Raw genomic sequence first — 18,071 nt, forward strand, 5'->3', positions numbered from 1 at the left:
TTCTGGGCGGCTACGCATAGAAAAGACCCATCGTGTGGGAGTGTCATGGGTGTGCAGTCAGACTCCCTAATTTGATGGATGGAGTAGAGGTGCCCATTTCATATTCTGAATCTTTTGCACTTAGCACAAGGGCTGGTGTACTGGAAGTGGTGAAACTAATGAGGACTGTCCTGGATGGAGAATAAAACAAAACAGTGAGCGGCGCAACCAACGGTAGGAAGCAGTCCGGACACTTGCACTAGCATCAGGGAGCAGATCCGGAACCTGCTTTGCGTCTGACTCAGAATGGGGTCCTATATGTAATAGCTCAGAATGACACACTGCCCTGCTCTTACCAAATACAGAGCACTGTGGCCCTGTATAGATACAGTTCTACAGATAATAAATCACACCATGAGCACTAGGTGTAACACTACATTCAGATCCACCCTTGATGGGTATGAGGACTCTTACAAGATCACCGCTGGAAAGCAGCTTTCATTAGGACCTTTTAAACTAGCGCAGAAAGATGTATTAAGTAAACCATTAACGGACACAGCAGCAAATAAAGGAATTTAAGAGAGCATTAACTAGAAATATGTACAGCACTTGCCCTTTGTTCTTCCAGTTTCTTGCTTATCTCTTGGTCATGGCAGATGCTGTAGATGACGGGCTTAGATAACTCCGACTCAATGCGAGACAGCCATGTACGCAGGTTACTCATGTTCTTGTACAGCTGCTGGATGATTACCAGAGTTTCCTTCAGTTTCTTTACACTGTGCGGGTAATACACAAAGTACAAGTCAACACCACCACAACACGACAATCTATACAAAGGATGTGGCATTCATTTAATAAGCCTCAGTTCCCCTTTGAGCGCTGTTTGCTGTAACAAGACGCGTGGCCATGACGTCATCTGTAGTCAGCAATGATTCGCAATGTCACAAACTACCGTTTATTTGCAACACACCACAAATCTAATTGTGCCCTGTTACAAATGCCAAACACCAGAAACAGCATCCTAAATTGTGCACTTACCATGGTGACTGCAAAACAGCACAAAATAGAAAAAGTGGGACTGCAATGTAGTACAAAAAATGTTAAGAAAAAAAAACTCAGTAGGGATCGTTCCACGGAAGAGTCGCTGTACTCCATATAATAATCAACGAAACCCTTAGACTGAGAGCCACGTTTTTTTTTTAAGCTTGCAATATACTATTATCAACCCCCCCACCCGCAGGCTATCATACTGTGAAAGCATAAAATAATAGTCCAGTGTCCGCTTCTAAAAGTTCTTTCCCCACAGGTAGAGACACCAGCTGAGGGTCACACCTGCACCTGCAGCACGGTGAAAGCACATTTCAGGATTACCCTTGTGCCCCTGTCCAGCGTTATGGAATAACTTTAGTAATGTATAACAATGTAGCCGATGACAGGGGTGTTAAACATTAACTCTCCTTATAATATAAAGGAACATACAATTAGTGACTAATCAGGGAAAGCAAACAGTGAAATCATAGCACACATAATAGCACACATATTGGTATCAGATGCCCACACCGCACCTACACCCTGCGTCCTGCTGAAAGCTTTAGCATGTATGTCCCTTGCGGGGCAAAAGCATGACACTCCATGGAACTAAGAGGTGCCAGTCATGCAAGAATCCCCGCAGCAGCAATACAAACACGGATGCAATCCACAGTCGCTTCCATTGTAGTTTCATTTCTACAATCAATTAAAAATACTACAATGCAGAACGATACAGGAACGCCTCTGTGGCTGCTGTAGTGTACATGTACTGAATAAAACAGGAGAAGCATGTTTTTCTGCAGCGCTCCAATTGCCCATACCGACAACCTGTACATAAGAAACAATATGCATACGGAGATGTCTTACCATAAACGCAGGAAGGAAATATGTCCTTGGAATACACTGTATTAAAATGGCTCCTGCACATTTCTCCAGCTGCCATTGACCCAGGAATGATCTGAGAAGATCCCAAATCATTCATGGTCATGAAAGAGAAAGAGGAAGCACAGGCCTCATAACCTGCATCTCCTGACAGCCATTTATTCATAGGTCTGCAGGCTGGAGCTTCGCTGGAAACCCATCCCCCTACACAGAGCTGAGCAGAGTACGCGCTGACTGGGAAGACAGGGGTGGGCCGCTGTGTATCAGCAGACATAACACCGCACTTACTGTCAGAATTCCTTACTATGAATCCCCAGGAGTTAATTCAGCATCACTGCATAAGCAGAGCGGCATCCTCAGGAAGAGAAGAACCCTCCCCATCTAGTGGCCTACTTAGTGGTTTTGCAAAGTGTTCATATTAAAAGAATCGCAGTCACTGGAACACACTATGCCCACCTAGTCTCACATTGTAAGTGCTTGGCTCTTTGTATGGCACATTGTTTAATTACCATTACAAGCATATGCATGCAATGCACAGAAAGTAGATAAGCATTTAAAAAAAATTGTATATTATATATATATATATATATATATATATATATATATGTATGTAGCGCAGGTCTGGCAATCCTTGCTTTCCATTAATCTGCGCCGGTGCCTTCACGGGATAAAATCTAAAGCATGCAGAGGTGCGGCACTCAGACTGGAATAAAATACGCTAAGTCTGTGGATTCTTTATCAACGTTTCAATATATTCAATATTAAATATTTCAATATATTAAATATCCTGATGACAATATTTAATATATTGAAACGTTGATAAAGAACCAACAGACTTGGCGTCTTTTGATCCAGTCTGAGTGCCGCACCTCTGCATGTATATATGTATATATATTATAATAATAATAATAATAATAATAATAATAATAATAATATAGAAATGCATGGTGCTATAACGAGTACCAAATGAACGCGCATATAAATATAACCAAATCTTTTTTTTTTTTTTAAATAGCATAAAACAAAAGATGCAAAGGATTACCCTGTTTTCAAAGCATGCTGGGAGGAAAGATTGCTGTGCATCATATTGTATAACGATAAAAGGCTTGCAACATTAATGGCTCTTAAATTTGTTTTGGTGCACAATATCAGTCCTAAGCAAACTCAAGCTGTTAAGAGTATCATTTAATAAAGTGTAGAGAAAAAAAAAATATATATATTATTCATCCTTGAAACATTTCATTATATTTCAAGTGTTCATTTGTTTTATTAATGGAGAGGAAGAACATGTTTAAAAGAAAAAGAAAGAAAGAAAGAAAGAAAGAAAGAAAGAAAGAAAGAAAGAAAGAAAGAAAGGCCAATGACTGCTTAGAAACATAATAAAAACAAAAGGAAATAAAACAATCATCTACAGCCAATAGGTCACATGTCTGATTTACAGTAAGCGCAGTGTTTGCCGCTGGCAGCAGAGCTACATCACGTACCGATTATAAGCCACAGGAAGAGAGGAATTGGCCCAAAGGCTAATGCTCTATTGCTCCCTGCTCTCCGCTCAGTGACATCTGGCAGCAGACACCTGCTGGGCACTTTTACAAGAAATGTCACTGCAGCTTTGTGGTCCAAGTCCTTTAATCCTGTCCGTAAGCAGGGGGTCACTTTCCCCCCCCCCCCTTTATCACTGCAATGCTAGAATATTTAGAATTTCCAAGCAATAGCATACCATCAGTGAGCCACATATGATTCTATGGGTGGTATTCAAATGATATATCACGCCTAATCTCCTTTATAAAGTGATCCCCCGTTATCGCACATATTGCGCCCATAGTAATCAGGTTTAGCTGCATAAAAGGTTGGGTGCCCTCGCTACCGCAGGAGTAGCGAGAGGAAATTATTATATGAAATGATGCTTGTCCGCAGAAACAGAACAGGTGTGGAAGGGGGTGAAAAGAAATGAATAACGCCCTATATTTCCCACACTCAGGGGAAGGTACAGTACAGTTAGGTGACCTGTGCAACGGCCACCTGTGCCTCTACAATATAGAGCTTCATCCGCTGTTCTAGACATGCCACTAATGTCTACACATATTTAAATTTTGCTACCTGGAACGGAAAATAAGTCATTGGCCCTTTAAAAAAACTTCCAAGATAGGCCGGCAACCCGCACCTCCAGCAATCTCAGATTGCATTACATCCCGCCGGATGTTGGAATTTGGATGTAGGACTCATCGAGACCAATGGTTTCCAGACTCAGTCCTCAATTTGATTTAACCATCTGTGTTCAATCGTGGATATCCTTAAAACCTGGCCTGTTAAGGTGCCTTGAGTACGGAGTTTGGGAACCACTGATCTAGGAACTTATAATTACATGAAGCTGGAGGTATGGAAGTAGAAATCCTTTGCTAAAAACTGTCATATTAACACCTAATTTTTTCTTTGTTATCTTACAACAAGCAGAGTCCTAGAACAGAATGTAAACCTTGATTGCACACATTGCATTCACACAGTGCAGGCAGTCATTCTATAAGCCAATATTAATAGAGATGTTCCTATTAATTCCCCAGGAACTAGTGACATCACTAAATTCTTGTGAATGGATTATCTCCGTGATCTAACGGAGGCTCAAGGTCATCATGGATAAATTGCGTTGTCCTTAACTTATTTTTAAATCCATTGTGTAGAAGTGGTAGTTTCCTTTTTAACCCCCTAATATAATAAAATGAATGAAACAATTCTTAAAGCTCTGTTTCACTATAAAAAAAAATCCCATTAACCCATGTAAACAGACAAGACCGGCTACGCACAGATTTTGTCTTCTGGAACAGAAATGTAATTTTACTGCCTCGTTAGCCATTATAATTCAGTAAAAGAAGCAGATGTTTGTACTCAGCGTTTTGTATGGATGGATATCCTGCAATTCCAATCTCCCACTCCCCCCCCCCCCCCTCCTTTTTGTCAGCATCAAGCTCCAGTCCGTAATCAGACTTGACAATTCTTTTCTGAATGGCACAAGCTCTTACACACGCACACAAGCCATGTGAGGAAGGTGCCATATGGCCAAGCCTTGCCTGATGTCACAAGCGGAGCGTCTAAGCCCGCAGCCAGACTCAATGTGCTCACCGTCTTGGCTGTACGGATGCAACTTATTTATGTGTTGTGTTTAACTTCGCAGTCATCTAAATGCTGCATTACAAGCAATTACATTGGGTCACAAAGGCGAACATACTAAATGACAGTAATTGCATCAAGATATACTTCTAAAGAGTACTTTGCAGTTGCCAGACAGGACTGAACAGTGAACGACTGAAACAGTGCGCAAGGTCAAAACATGACCGACGTGCAATTTCCGTACCGCCAAGAGATTGCACTTAACCACCACTAAAATAAAAATAAATAAAAAAATGTAAAAAAATTATTATATATATATAAATATATATATATATATATATATATATATATATATATTTATTTTGCGCGTATGTTTTTCTGCTCACTTATATTTCTCATTCCTAAATGTATTAACGTTCAACTCATAATGGAACAAGTTATAAGAAAGATTAATGTCACGCAAGAAAGCATCTTTCTTCTTGCTCATAAAGGAATTTGCCACAATTATGCAACTTAAAAAGCAGCATGGTTACAGGTGTAATGCAGAACTCTAGCCATTAGCAAACCCCACTTTATAACAACCCATCTGGAATTCCTGTGTAACTACAGTGGACCTAATTTACTAAGCACACAAGCAAATTGCTTTGGTCCTGCAATGCTGTGCCTAAATGGTCCGTGCAGAGTATTATCAAGGTGCAAGCCTACACTCCGCAAACTAGAAGTTTCCCAGGTTTGTAGAGAGGTGGAACAATCAGGGGGGTAATTCAGACCTGATCGTAGCAGCAAATTTGTTAGCAGATGGGCACAACCATGTGCACTGCAGGTTGGGGGGGGGAGATAATTCATGTGCAGAGAGAGTTAGATTTGGGTGGGGTGTGTTCAATATGAAATCTACATTGCAGTGTAAAAATAAAGCAGCCAGTATTTACCCTGCACAGAAACAAAATAACCCACCCAAATCTAACTCTCTCTGCACATGTTAAATTTGCCCCCCCCCCCTGCAGTGCACATGGTTTTGCCCAACTGTTAACAAATTTGCTGCTACGATCAGGTCTGATTTACCCCCCAGGAGCGGTGTACTTCTTACTGATTAAGCCACATCATTTAGGCTGTGTCCCCGGGATAGCTGGAGAGGAGATGCACTAAGTCACCACTGCAGGATACACGGAGTCAGGTGAAAAGTATGCTTTGCCTAGCAACAGTGGGGCAGATGTATTAAGCCTGGAGAAGTGATAAAGCAGTGATAAGTGGAAGGTGATAACGCAACAGCCAATCAGCTCCTGTCATTTTTCAAAACCGTAATGATTGGCTGGTGCGTTATCACCTTGCGCTTATCACTGCTTTATCACTTCTTTATCCCTTCTCCGGGTTAATACATCTGCCCCCCTGTGCTCACTGGAAACATCATTTTTTTTTTCTCCACACAGACCCATTGCCATATTTCTCTTACCGTGAACCAATCACATCAAATAGATGCTTCCACCGGTCATTAACTTTATTCAGCTTGTTTTCAATATCAGTAGAACGGGCCTTGTTGCTGGCAATGATGAGCTGGTCTCCAATTTGCTTCAAGTGGACCTTATTTTCACTGAAGAGATTAATTTCCTCCATGCAGTCCTAGTTGTGGAAATGAACAAAATTGTTCAGAATATGACACAAATAATTTCCGCATAAATCTCTTGTTTTGAACACAGAATATGATCCTCAGTGCTCAGTACTACTTCTCGATTTGCATACTGGATTCTTACGCCATGATAGGAGTTATGGAAGAAGACGGCGTTAGGTTTAATGTCATCTTATAGAGTGCGGTGTTCTACGGTGCCCGCACAGAAAACCAAGAACTCGCTTATTTTACAAGTTTCCTTAATAATTAAACAAAAACAGATTGTGTGCAAATCTGGGAATTACGCAAAACCTGGAGCTACAAGAGTGTGTAGGTAATTTGTACGCAAAATACAATATTACATTATGTATTATCTGTAACCTGTCCTGCTATTCTATTTGCAGCGTCTAAAGGCCCGTACACACTGGACGATATATCGGCCGTTCTATTGAACGGCCGATATATCGCGGGTCCGTCGGCCAGTGTGTACGGGCAACATGTCTGTGAACTCCGTCGTTTACAGACATATCGCTTCGGCCCTGCATCACAGCCGACGGCCAGTATATCTAGCGATATATTGGCGCATCACTGTGTGTGTACGCTGACCGCCCGTACACATGCCGCGGAAGCCAGCGGTGATTGACAGCTGAACGCCCGCCCACTTCATGACGTCAGTCTCCGACGGATCGGGCAGTGTGTATGCTCAACACACTGCCCAATCCGTCCATAGATACATCTGCCGATCAATTGATCTGCAGATATATCTATCAGTGTGTACCCACCATAAGGCAAGAAAAACTAAAGGAAAACCTGGACCTGATAAATTTAAATGTAGGATGTGATGGTTCAGAATATCACACCAAGATATGTCCTTAAAACAGGACAGGCTAACCCTAAACATAACGAGACGTATAACTTATAATACTGTACATCTCCCTCTTCTAAATCTCATTTCTCTCTGTTTTTACCTTCTGCAGTTTTTCGATCATCTCCTCAATGTTAACATCAGCAGTTTGCAATACTTTGCCTTCCATCTGCGTTAGCCAATCGCATAACTCCTTGTTCTTCTCATTAAAAATGTTCCAGGCATTGAGCCGGTCTTCTATGTCTTGTTTCCGCAGATTCACCTACAATAGATTGCGGAGTGCACAAAATTAGTGTACCACTTAGGAACACACACGTAATTAAAATGTTACACCAACTTGAAATAATAGACTGCCGAAAAAAAAAAAAAGGCAATAACAAAACCAGTCATGACAGCAGATAATCAGTCTTGCTAATCGGCCCACTTCATTTATTCGTGGTTCATGCAAAGTCTCCAGTCTGCTTAGAGTCTATTCCAACCATTTATGTTATGCCTCATTCCTTATTAATGTCACTGGTTCTTAGAGAGACATGTACTAAGCAGTGATAAAACTGGAGAAGTGAGCCAGTGGAGAAGTTGCCCAAGGCAACCAATCAGCTGCTCTGTATACTTTTATAGTAAGCAAATTATAAATGTTACGTCAATGCTGATTGGTTGACATGGGCAACTTCTCCACTGGCTCACTTGTCCACTTTTATCACTGCTTAGTATATGTCCACCTTAGTGTATTTAAGGCTTTATAAGGTGTATATACTGAATACACCACTAAATGGCTGCCTCCACAATGTTTAGGTGACGGAATGACATACATTATTCACAAGTCTTGAAAGGTCAGTGTCTTAATCACAGAGCATGGACAGTTGATTCAACGTTCTAGGGAACAGTGCAGTCTAGAATGCAGGCAACAGGACACGATCAGAGCCAGTAAATTTGCACCTGTAACCAGTGGAAACAATCAATTTGTCAATCTTTGGGGATTCTTGTGCGATTCCCTTTTTAAGAGATTCACTTCCAAAGTGATAGGAATACACAGTGGATCATCTGTGGACCACAAGTAACAATCTTCTTCTGCAACTTCCACAAACATACTTCTCCATCTCACCGATGTGCACAACGTTACGTCCTCATTTTAAATGATCACTTTTCCAGTTTGCCAATTCGCATCGGACTCTTGCCACAAGTAGAGCCAGACACACGAATCTACCTAGGACTCTAATTCTCTTACTAGCCAGGAAGAGCTGCTAAATTAAGTCAGCATGGCATTCCTTTTAAAGAGACAAATCAGCCGTCAATATCCATGGCAACATAAAGCTATTCATTATGGGGGTCATTCCGAGTTGTTCGCTCGCAAGCGGATTTTAGCAGATTTGCTCACGCTAAGCCGCCGCCTACTGGGAGTGAATCTTAGCATCTTAAAATTGCGAACGATGTATTCGCAATATTGCGATTACACACCTCGTAGCAGTTTCTGAGTAGCTTCAAACTTACTCGGCATCTGCGATCAGTTCAGTGCTTGTCGTTCCTGGTTTGACGTCACAAACACACCCAGCGTTCGCCCAGACACTCCCCCGTTTCTCCAGCCACTCCTGCGTTTTTTCCGGAAACGGTAGCGTTTTTCCCCACACGCCCATAAAACGGCCTGTTTCCGCCCAGTAACACCCATTTCCTGTCAATCACATTACGATCGTCAGAACGATGAAAAAGCCGTGAGTAAAATTCCTAAGTGCATAGCAAATTTACTTGGCGCAGTCGCAGTGCGGACATTGCGCATGCGCATTAAGCGGAAAATCGCTGTGATGCGAAGATTTTTACCGAGCGAACAACTCGGAATGACCCCCTATATGCTAAGTTTATTTCTATGCAAGATGATCAGTCGCAGATCCCAGGGATTCGTGGCCTCGGTGGCTATTATAGTATGTAGATATAGAAACATTGGCCCTCATTCCGAGTCGTTCGCTCGGTAATTTTCTTCGCATCGCAGTGAAATTCCGCTTAGTACGCATGCGCAATATTCGCACTGCGACTGCGCCAAGTAATTTTACAATGAAGATAGTATTTTTACTCACGGCTTTTTCTTCGCTCTGGCGAACGTAGTGTGATTGACAGGAAATGGGTGTTACTGGGCGGAAACACAGCGTTTTCGGGGCGTGTGGATAAAAACGCTACCGTTTCCGGAAAAAACGCAGGAGTGGCCGGAGAAACGGGGGAGTGTCTGGGCGAACGCTGGGTGTGTTTATGACGTCAAACCAGGAACGACAAGCACTGAACTGAACGCAGATGCCGAGTAAGTCTGAAGCTACTCTGAAACTGCTAAGTAGTTTGTAATCGCAATATTGCGAATACATCGGTCGCAATTTTAAGAAGCTAAGATACACTCCCAGTAGGCGTAGGCTTAGCGTGAGCAACTCTGCTAAATTCGCCTTGCGAGCGATCAACTCGGAATGAGGGCCATAGAATTTGTTGGCAGATAAGAACCAGTTGGTCCATCTAGTCTTCCCCTTTTTTTGTTTTTTAGGTAACCTCAACCTTATTTGATCCTTAGTTCTTTGTAAGGATATAGAAGAAGTTTATTTGCGCCAAATGAAGAGGGTTAGGGGTATGCAGCCAGGAACTTAAACCAATAATGTTCCAGCTTGGTACAAATATGGAAATGGGTAGCTCCTGGACTTCTCCAACCTTAAACTGTGTAGTGTAAGGAATGGGTACCAAGAAAGAAAAGAAGGTATATTGTGAACACTGGGTTTAACATAAGTCACACATACATATTTTCGAAACCATGGGGGTCATTCCGAGTTGTTCGCTCACTAGCTGCTTTTAGCAGCATTGCACACGGTAGGCCGCCGCCCTCTGGGAGTGTATCTTAGCTTAGCAGAATAGCGAACGAGAGATTAGCAGAATTGCTACTAAATCATTCTTTGCAGTTTCTGAGTAGCTCCAGACCTACTCCTAGATTGCGATCACCTCAGTCCGTTTAGTTCCTGGTTTGACGTCACAAACACGCCCTGCGTTCGGCCAGCAACTCCCCGTTTCTCCAGACACTCCCGCATTTTTCCCTGACACGCCTGCGTTTTTTAGCACACTCCCAGAAAACGCTCAGTTACCACCCAGAAACGCCCCTTTCCTGTCAATCATTCACCGATCAGCAGTGCGACTGAAAATCATCGCTCGAACACCAGCAAATCTACTAAGTTTTGTGTTAAATAACTTAGCGCATGCGCTCTGCGTACCGTGTGCAGTTAGCAACAAATTGCAGCATAGCGAAAATCGTCAAAGAGCGAACAACTCGGAATGACCCCCCCTCCATGTCCCCTATCTTATAACTCAGAGTCCACAAATACAGGGCCCTATGCAAAACTGAAAATTAGCCCATTGGTGGAGTTTATCTTTGCATATGGGATATACATATTTTCTATGCACTCAATATGGGAGCATCTACAGCTGATTTCCATCCAGCTCCTTAGGGTTAGATTCACCAAAGCTTCTAAAAATAACAAGCGGTGGTGCTGTTGCCATAGCACCCAATCAGATTCCGTCTATCACTTCTCTACTGCAGCCTAGAAAACGACAGATAGAATCTGATTGGTCGCTATGGGTAACACTACCAATTTTAATTTTTTTGAAGCTTTAGTAAATCTACCCCTTTAGCTTCTGCCCTTTTCTCCACTTACTGTACTATCTGCCTTTCCAACCCTATCACACCCTATGGGCATGGCACAGAAAGTTTGTAATGATTTGGATTACTGTTAAATCGAACTAGTACTCCAATTCTAGACCAGTGGTTCTCAAACTCGGTGCTTAGGACCCGACACGGTTCACGTTTTCCATGTCACCCAGCAGCTGCACTGTGTATCACCAACTGTCACATTTTAAAAATCTACAGGTGACCTGCAAAACATGAACCGTGTGGAGTCCTCAGGACAGAGTTTGAGAACCTGTGCTCTAGACCACTTATACTGTGTTTGACAACTACAACTACTGTATCCCTTAGATCTTCAGGACCCTATCCTATCCCGGTCCTGCTTTTCCATGATGTTTGCGTCTCTAGATCTAGGCCCTTTCTAGTTTTAGCAAGCAGTTGTACTAACACGGGGCTCCTTCCTGTTCCCTTTTTTCTTCTCTATATAGTATTGACTCCATGTACAGATAACACCCAAATGTATCTATTCTGTTAATTCTTAATTATTTGTGCTTGCCCACGTTATGAATGAGTTCTGCCATGTCACGTGGTATGTCCTCGTCACCTCAAACACAATCTTTCAAACACTCAGTTAATAATTTCCCCAACCAGCCAACGGAAGCCCGTTTCCTGACATACAGATTTCTTTTGACAACAAAATCAAAGACTATATCGCTCTGATCACTTAGCTCAGGGCTGTCCTTTGTTCCATAAATGTAATCTGCATGAACCAAACACATGTCTCACACAAAACACTACAAAGACTATTATGCCGTGGGCCTTACACAAACATGAAAGTAAATAGAGTGTACTCTGCTCAAAAGAAGCGTGAAATGAAAAAAAAAGGGTATATTTGCGCATATGTACACATGCGTGCGTCCCTAGTTTATTACTAAGCACCATGATCATAGAGGACTTCCAACTACCCTACACTAGGGTGTAAATTTACTAAAGTTTGTAAACATGAAAAATGTGGGATCCGTTGCACTTTACAATTGGGAACAAATACTAATAAAATAAGACTGGGTAGTAACAGACATAGGGGTATATTCAATTCTTGTCAGATCCTTTCCGACGGAAAGGATTCGACAGGTCAGTATTCAATGCCGCAGCCAAACCCAACAGGTTTGGCCCGTTCCCGACAATTCCAATCCGACTTGTCGGGTTTGGCCGCTCTTCCGACAGAACACGTGGATTCCGACAATCCATGTGTTTTCTGACAATCCACGTGTTCTCCGACAAGTCGGGAATTCCTAACTTGAATAGGTCGGAACCCCTTCTGACCCAGACCTGTCGGAAACTGCCAACTTTCCGACAAGATGGAAGTTTCCGTCAAGAATTAAATACCTCCATAGAGGTAAGAGGGCCCTGCTCGCAAGCTTACAATCTATGTGTAAAGAAGCACTGATACACAAGGATAGGCGCTACATATTTGCATAATGGTCCAGCCAGATTGCAGAGGTTCTTGGTGGGCTGCACACAGGTATCGCCCCCTACATGTAGGCAGACATAATGGTGTACATCTGAACTACAATACATAACTGCCGGTAAATTATAAACTATTAACCAAACTCACAAAATGAAAACATTCTGTGAGAGATATTTTTGTCATACATGTACTAGATGCACTGGTATATCTATAATGAGTGCAGGGCATGTGGTGCATACAGGTCTATAGGCCACTCACCCTGCAACCAGATGAAACATACACTGTGCCATGCAGCACTCCCTTCCCCAGATCTGCTGCTTTTGACGCCATCCTACTAGCGATATCTTTGTAAAGATGGTGCCGGCACAGGAGGTAGAGTAACCCACAAGTGAAGATGAAGTATCAACACTCTTCTAATCCTCCTACTCTACTACCTCTCCTCTTGAGCCTATACCCTCACATGTCAGTCAAGATCTGTCTCCTGTGCACATCCCAACCTTAACCAGAATCTGTAATCTCTCTCTCTACTAGTAGCTTTCCTTTTACTGTTCAAGCATGCAGTGATACTTCCATTCTGAAAAAAAAACAACCCACAAGTCTGACCCAAACTCTCTCTCAAACTACTGTCCCATCTCTCATGCCCCTCCAAGCTACTTAAGACTTGCCTCACACGCTTTCTTAACTCACACAACTTATTGGACCCACTTCAGTCAGGCTTTCGTTCCCAACATTCCACAGAGACAGCACTGACTAAATAGTGAATGATCTAGTCACTGCTAAATCCAAAGACCACTTTTCACTTCTTATTCTTCTAGATCTCTCTGCTGCTTTTGACACTGTTGACCACTTTCTTCTCATACAAACGCTACAATCACATTTGGTTTTCAGGACACAGCCCTTTCTTGGTTCTCATCCTACCTATCTAATCGCTCCTATAGTCTCCACTTCTCTGAATACACCACTTCTTTGCTACCTCTATCAGTTGGAGTACCGCAAGGCTCAGTCTTAGGTCCTCTGCTTTTCTCTATCTATACCTCATCTCTTGGCAAACTAATCAGCTCTTTTGGATTTCAGTATTATCTGTATGCGGATGATACTCAAATCTACCTATCCTCCCCAGATGTGTCATCATCTATTTTGGTCTGTGTCACTGAATAACTTTCTGACATTTCCTCTTGGATGTCATCTTGCCACCTCCAACAATTTCCAAAACAGAATTAATTATATTTCCACGATCAACAGTAATTACCAACCTGATATCTCTATCACTGTTGAGAACTTAACAATCAATCCTACCCCACAAGCTCGCTGCCTAAATGACAGTCTTAGCTCTGAACTGTCCATTGTTCCTCACATTCACTGTCTATAAATCATGTTACATGTATCTAAAAAACACAACCAAAATAAGACCATACCTTACACAAGAAACTGCAAAAACTCTAATCCATGCTCTCATTATCTCCTGCATTGATTATTGCAATAGTCTTCTTATTGGTCTTACCAAAAAGAGACTCTCACCACTACAATCCATTCTGAAAGATTAGTGAGGCTTGTTCATCATCTGCGGATCTACTCTGTCAGTCCCTCCATTGGTTACCTGTATTCTACCGTATTCAATATAAAATACCTTTACTCACACGCAAGGCCAATAACCAAACTACACCAATGTACATCTCTTCGCTTATCTTCAAATATCTCCCAGCCCAACCTCTCCGCAAGATCTACGCAATGGAGACGCCTGCCTCCGGGCTCCAAGCACCTGCATGTACAGCAGCACCTGTGTGGTTCACAGTGGGATCCAAGTTTGACTGCTGCTCTTCCAACAGAGCTCTACGGCAGAGTTCATCGGCTCTGTCCCAAGAGCCCTGCTAACACCTGCAATAAGGGGACAGGATAACTTCAATCTAGTACCACTCAGCCAGCAACGGTGCACCCACCGCTGCTGCTGGACTGTGAGACGGAACCTACCAGTGAAATACTAAAGCAAACTCATACACATCATATTTGTTATTCATTTCTTTTCAAGGGGGGGGGGGGCACCAAACGCAACTTTCCTCTGGGCGACTGGGATGAACTTACGCTACTGCATCCACACTCATTATTAGCTCTCATTCACGAATGCAGGACTTTCTTTGGGCTGCACCACTCTGTGGAATGCTCTCCCACACACAATGAGACTCTCCACTAGTCTCCAAACCTTCAAGCATTCCCTGAAAACTCACCTCTTCAGGAAAGTTTATCAAATTCCGGAACCGCCCACATAACCTTCATAAACTTTCCTAACCAATTACATCCCCACTGTAGAATCCATACATACCCTCACATATTTTCTCTTTCTTCATTTTCCCATCCTCCTAACCCCAGGCCAACATTGCTGTGTGAACCTTTGCAATCTGATGGACCATTATGCAATAGATAGCACCTACCCTTGTGTATAATTGCCAACTTCCCTATAGATTATAAACTTGCGAGCAGGGCTTTCCAACCTCTATGACTGTGTGTTTTTACCCAGTTTTTGTTTTATCACTGTTGTTTCCAATTGTGACGGAGTTTGCTGCGCTATATAAGAAACTGTTAATAAATAAGTAGTAATGCTGGAAACAGAGCAAAAAACATCATTCCGCTCACCTGGCATTGTAGACTATTTAAGGTTTCTATGAATATACTGTACATGATATTTATATATTTAATATTATATGCATATATATAAAAAGCTAACGTTCCAGGATCGAAGAATTTTAAAAGATACCACGAAAATCCATCTCGTAGTAAACGTTGCTGGATATACAGTATGGCCTGCAGTCTCCTGTGCGGTTTTAAGAAAGATATTAACATTTGATTACAGGCAGGACACGGATGATCGGCGGCCTCTTCAAAATATCAGATAGTTACAGGGTTGTTTGGCATTCCCAATACCTGAAGGCAAAATGACTGCACTTTACCTAATATTTGCACATGAACGTAGATATTTTCATTCTGCGGGTTAGCCGCCCCTGCATACGTTAGTCTGCCCTATAATACACTTAGATTGACAGGACTTTCCAGCGCATACATAGAAATACAAGTTAATCCATTTAACCAGCTTGCCCTAATTTACAAAAATATCACCAGCGAAGGAGCAGCTCAAAATGAATAATTAAATCATAGCATAAACACGTTACCTAGAAACGTTCTCTGCTCAGACATCTCATCCCCCCCCCCATATAATAATAATAATAATAATAATAATAATAAAAATCATATCACATTTACACAAATCAGATTAATCCATCTGCTATGAAACTCGGATGCAAACGAGAAAGACAAAAACAAACACCAGAAAACACACACAAAATAAAAAAGACAACATAACAGCGAAGACACAAAACATTCATATCATTACTGTAGCTGTATATCAATAGCATGGACATAAAGCACATTAATCTGGCTACAACAAGACTTAAATCCGTAAACATCTCACATTTAAGGACAGACAAAAAGTTTGAGCATTCACTTATTTTAACACGCTGGGCAACAGAGGGGTCAGGTCAGGCAGCGGAACACAAACACAGCTTTCTCAACTGAAGTTACTCACCCTCAGGCATAACTCTTCCCATTGCCTGTGCAAAGCCTCCACTTGGTTTTTCAGAACCAACCCATCCTCAGCGATGATATATTGTGATAATTCTGTCTTCATGTTTTCCAGATCTCTCAAACTATCTCCCCACTCATCCAGCGCTTCCTGGAGCTCCTGCATTGGAACACAGGGGGACAATCCACACAGCTCAACCAGTGGCTTTTTTTGCAAACCTGTTTAATCTTGTGATTGGTGTGTGGGGGGAGGGGTAGCTGGGAAGGCTGCACAATGGCTGTGAGACAATGCCCAGCCTCACCAGTTGCATGTACTTGCCATCTGCATCACAAGCAAAGCCAGCTGCAAGAAGCTGCTAAGCTAGTAGTCCCATCTGGCACTGAAGGTGTTAAGGCCGAAAAGAACTATGGACTACATAAAGCTTACTAAAGCACAAGTGGTAGTAACTACATTCCCCTCATATCTAAAATAGTTTAAATGTTTACAATACATAATAGATGCGGAGGAGCTTCTATACTTATTCTTACAGTATATATTTACTATTAACATAAACAGCACAATTGTTGCTCCACAGGTTCTCAGGTTCAATTCCCACCAAGGCCTTACATTTGTAGAGTTTGTATGTTCTCTCTGGGTGATGTGGTTTCCTCACAGTAGAAAAATATACTGGTAGTTTAATTGACTGACAAAAAAATAATAATTTATCCCTAGTGTGTATGTGAATATGGATTGTACGCTTTACTGGGGCAGGGAGTGAGGTGAAGGACAACATTTTGTCTGAAAAGTGCTGTGGTATTTAAATAACTTTTCATCAAATAAACACATTTCGAGTTATCGTTAAATGCACACGCCAAAAGAGAATTTCTGCTCCATTTTTTTTAATTAACATAATGAACACCACATAAAACTACAGATGTCTTCACTTGACTCAATTTAAGATCTAATGGACGGAATTCAATTAAACGCCGGAATGAGTGGCTGGAGCTATTCAATTAGCGCATCGCACTGGCACTTAGGGGTAAATGTATGAAGCAGTGATAAGAGTGGAGAAGTGAGCCAGTGGAGAAGTTAATCATTTTATGGTATGCAAATGATAAATGATACTTCAGTGCTGATTGGTTGCCATGGGCAACTTCTCCACTGTCTCATTTCTCCATTCTTATCACTGTTTCATAAATTTACCCCTTAAGCTGTTTAGTCGCGGTAAACGGCATTCTCCGACTTAATTGTAGGGTGCGATGCTGTTAGCGCCGGTGTTTTAGCAACAACTCACATTGCGGCACTGGTTTTGTCAGATTTCTGCTCGCACCTCAGGAGGGTATGGCCAGAAATTCACTGCTATTTGAAAAGCTCCAGCCATTCATTCCTGGCGCTTTCCGTAGCATGTTTAACTGAATCCGTCCCAATAAGTCAGTCCCATTTTAAACCTTGAAAAAGTACAACCATATGGTGCATTGCGTAATTTCTAAAATCTTTACAGATAGCATATTTCCAAACATTGACTCAGATTAGAGTAGCGGATTGTTTGTTTGACAGTATTACAGCACTGGACTTACTGCCTATAGAAACGAAAAGTCACCAACATAATAGCCACCTGTTTCTAATTTGCCTGAAAAGCCAAAATTTGGAAAACTTGTAGCTGGAGACTGTTGTCCCAGAAAATACTTAAATATTTATTTGCACTACTTCCCTTGTTTGGGTAGTTTAACGAAGACCACAAAAAAAGGAGATCATGTGATTGTATAGAGGTATTCTGTTCATTTATGTAATGTAATAGTAGAACTGTATTAAATTAATCTCCAGTGGCCAGGTTGGGTAAGTACAGTGTCATGATGTCAGTATATAGAGTATAATAAAACTATACTGTGATCAAGTCTAAGGGGTCAATTCAATTAGGGGTGATGTTCTCGCCCCCGCAAGAAAGTATGGCTT

The 18,071-nt window shown here is 41.9% G+C and overlaps 1 protein-coding gene across 2 annotated transcripts in view; it reads right to left on the reverse strand.

Annotated features, from left to right (window-relative positions):
* The window catches only part of SYNE2 (spectrin repeat containing nuclear envelope protein 2), a 447,442-nt gene that overhangs the window by 33,368 nt on the left and 396,003 nt on the right, over positions 1-18,071 (reverse strand). For both annotated transcript variants that reach the window (XM_063947243.1, XM_063947242.1), the window contains exons 93-96: positions 16,143-16,298; positions 7,567-7,725; positions 6,446-6,612; positions 593-755 (exon numbers count right to left, since the gene is read on the reverse strand). In XM_063947243.1, coding sequence (XP_063803313.1) covers positions 593-755; positions 6,446-6,612; positions 7,567-7,725; positions 16,143-16,298 — 645 coding nt within the window. The remainder of the gene's footprint in view (positions 1-592; positions 756-6,445; positions 6,613-7,566; positions 7,726-16,142; positions 16,299-18,071) is intronic.

This window comes from Pseudophryne corroboree, chromosome 12, assembly GCF_028390025.1.
Source record: "Pseudophryne corroboree isolate aPseCor3 chromosome 12, aPseCor3.hap2, whole genome shotgun sequence".
NCBI lineage: Eukaryota > Metazoa > Chordata > Amphibia > Anura > Myobatrachidae > Pseudophryne > Pseudophryne corroboree.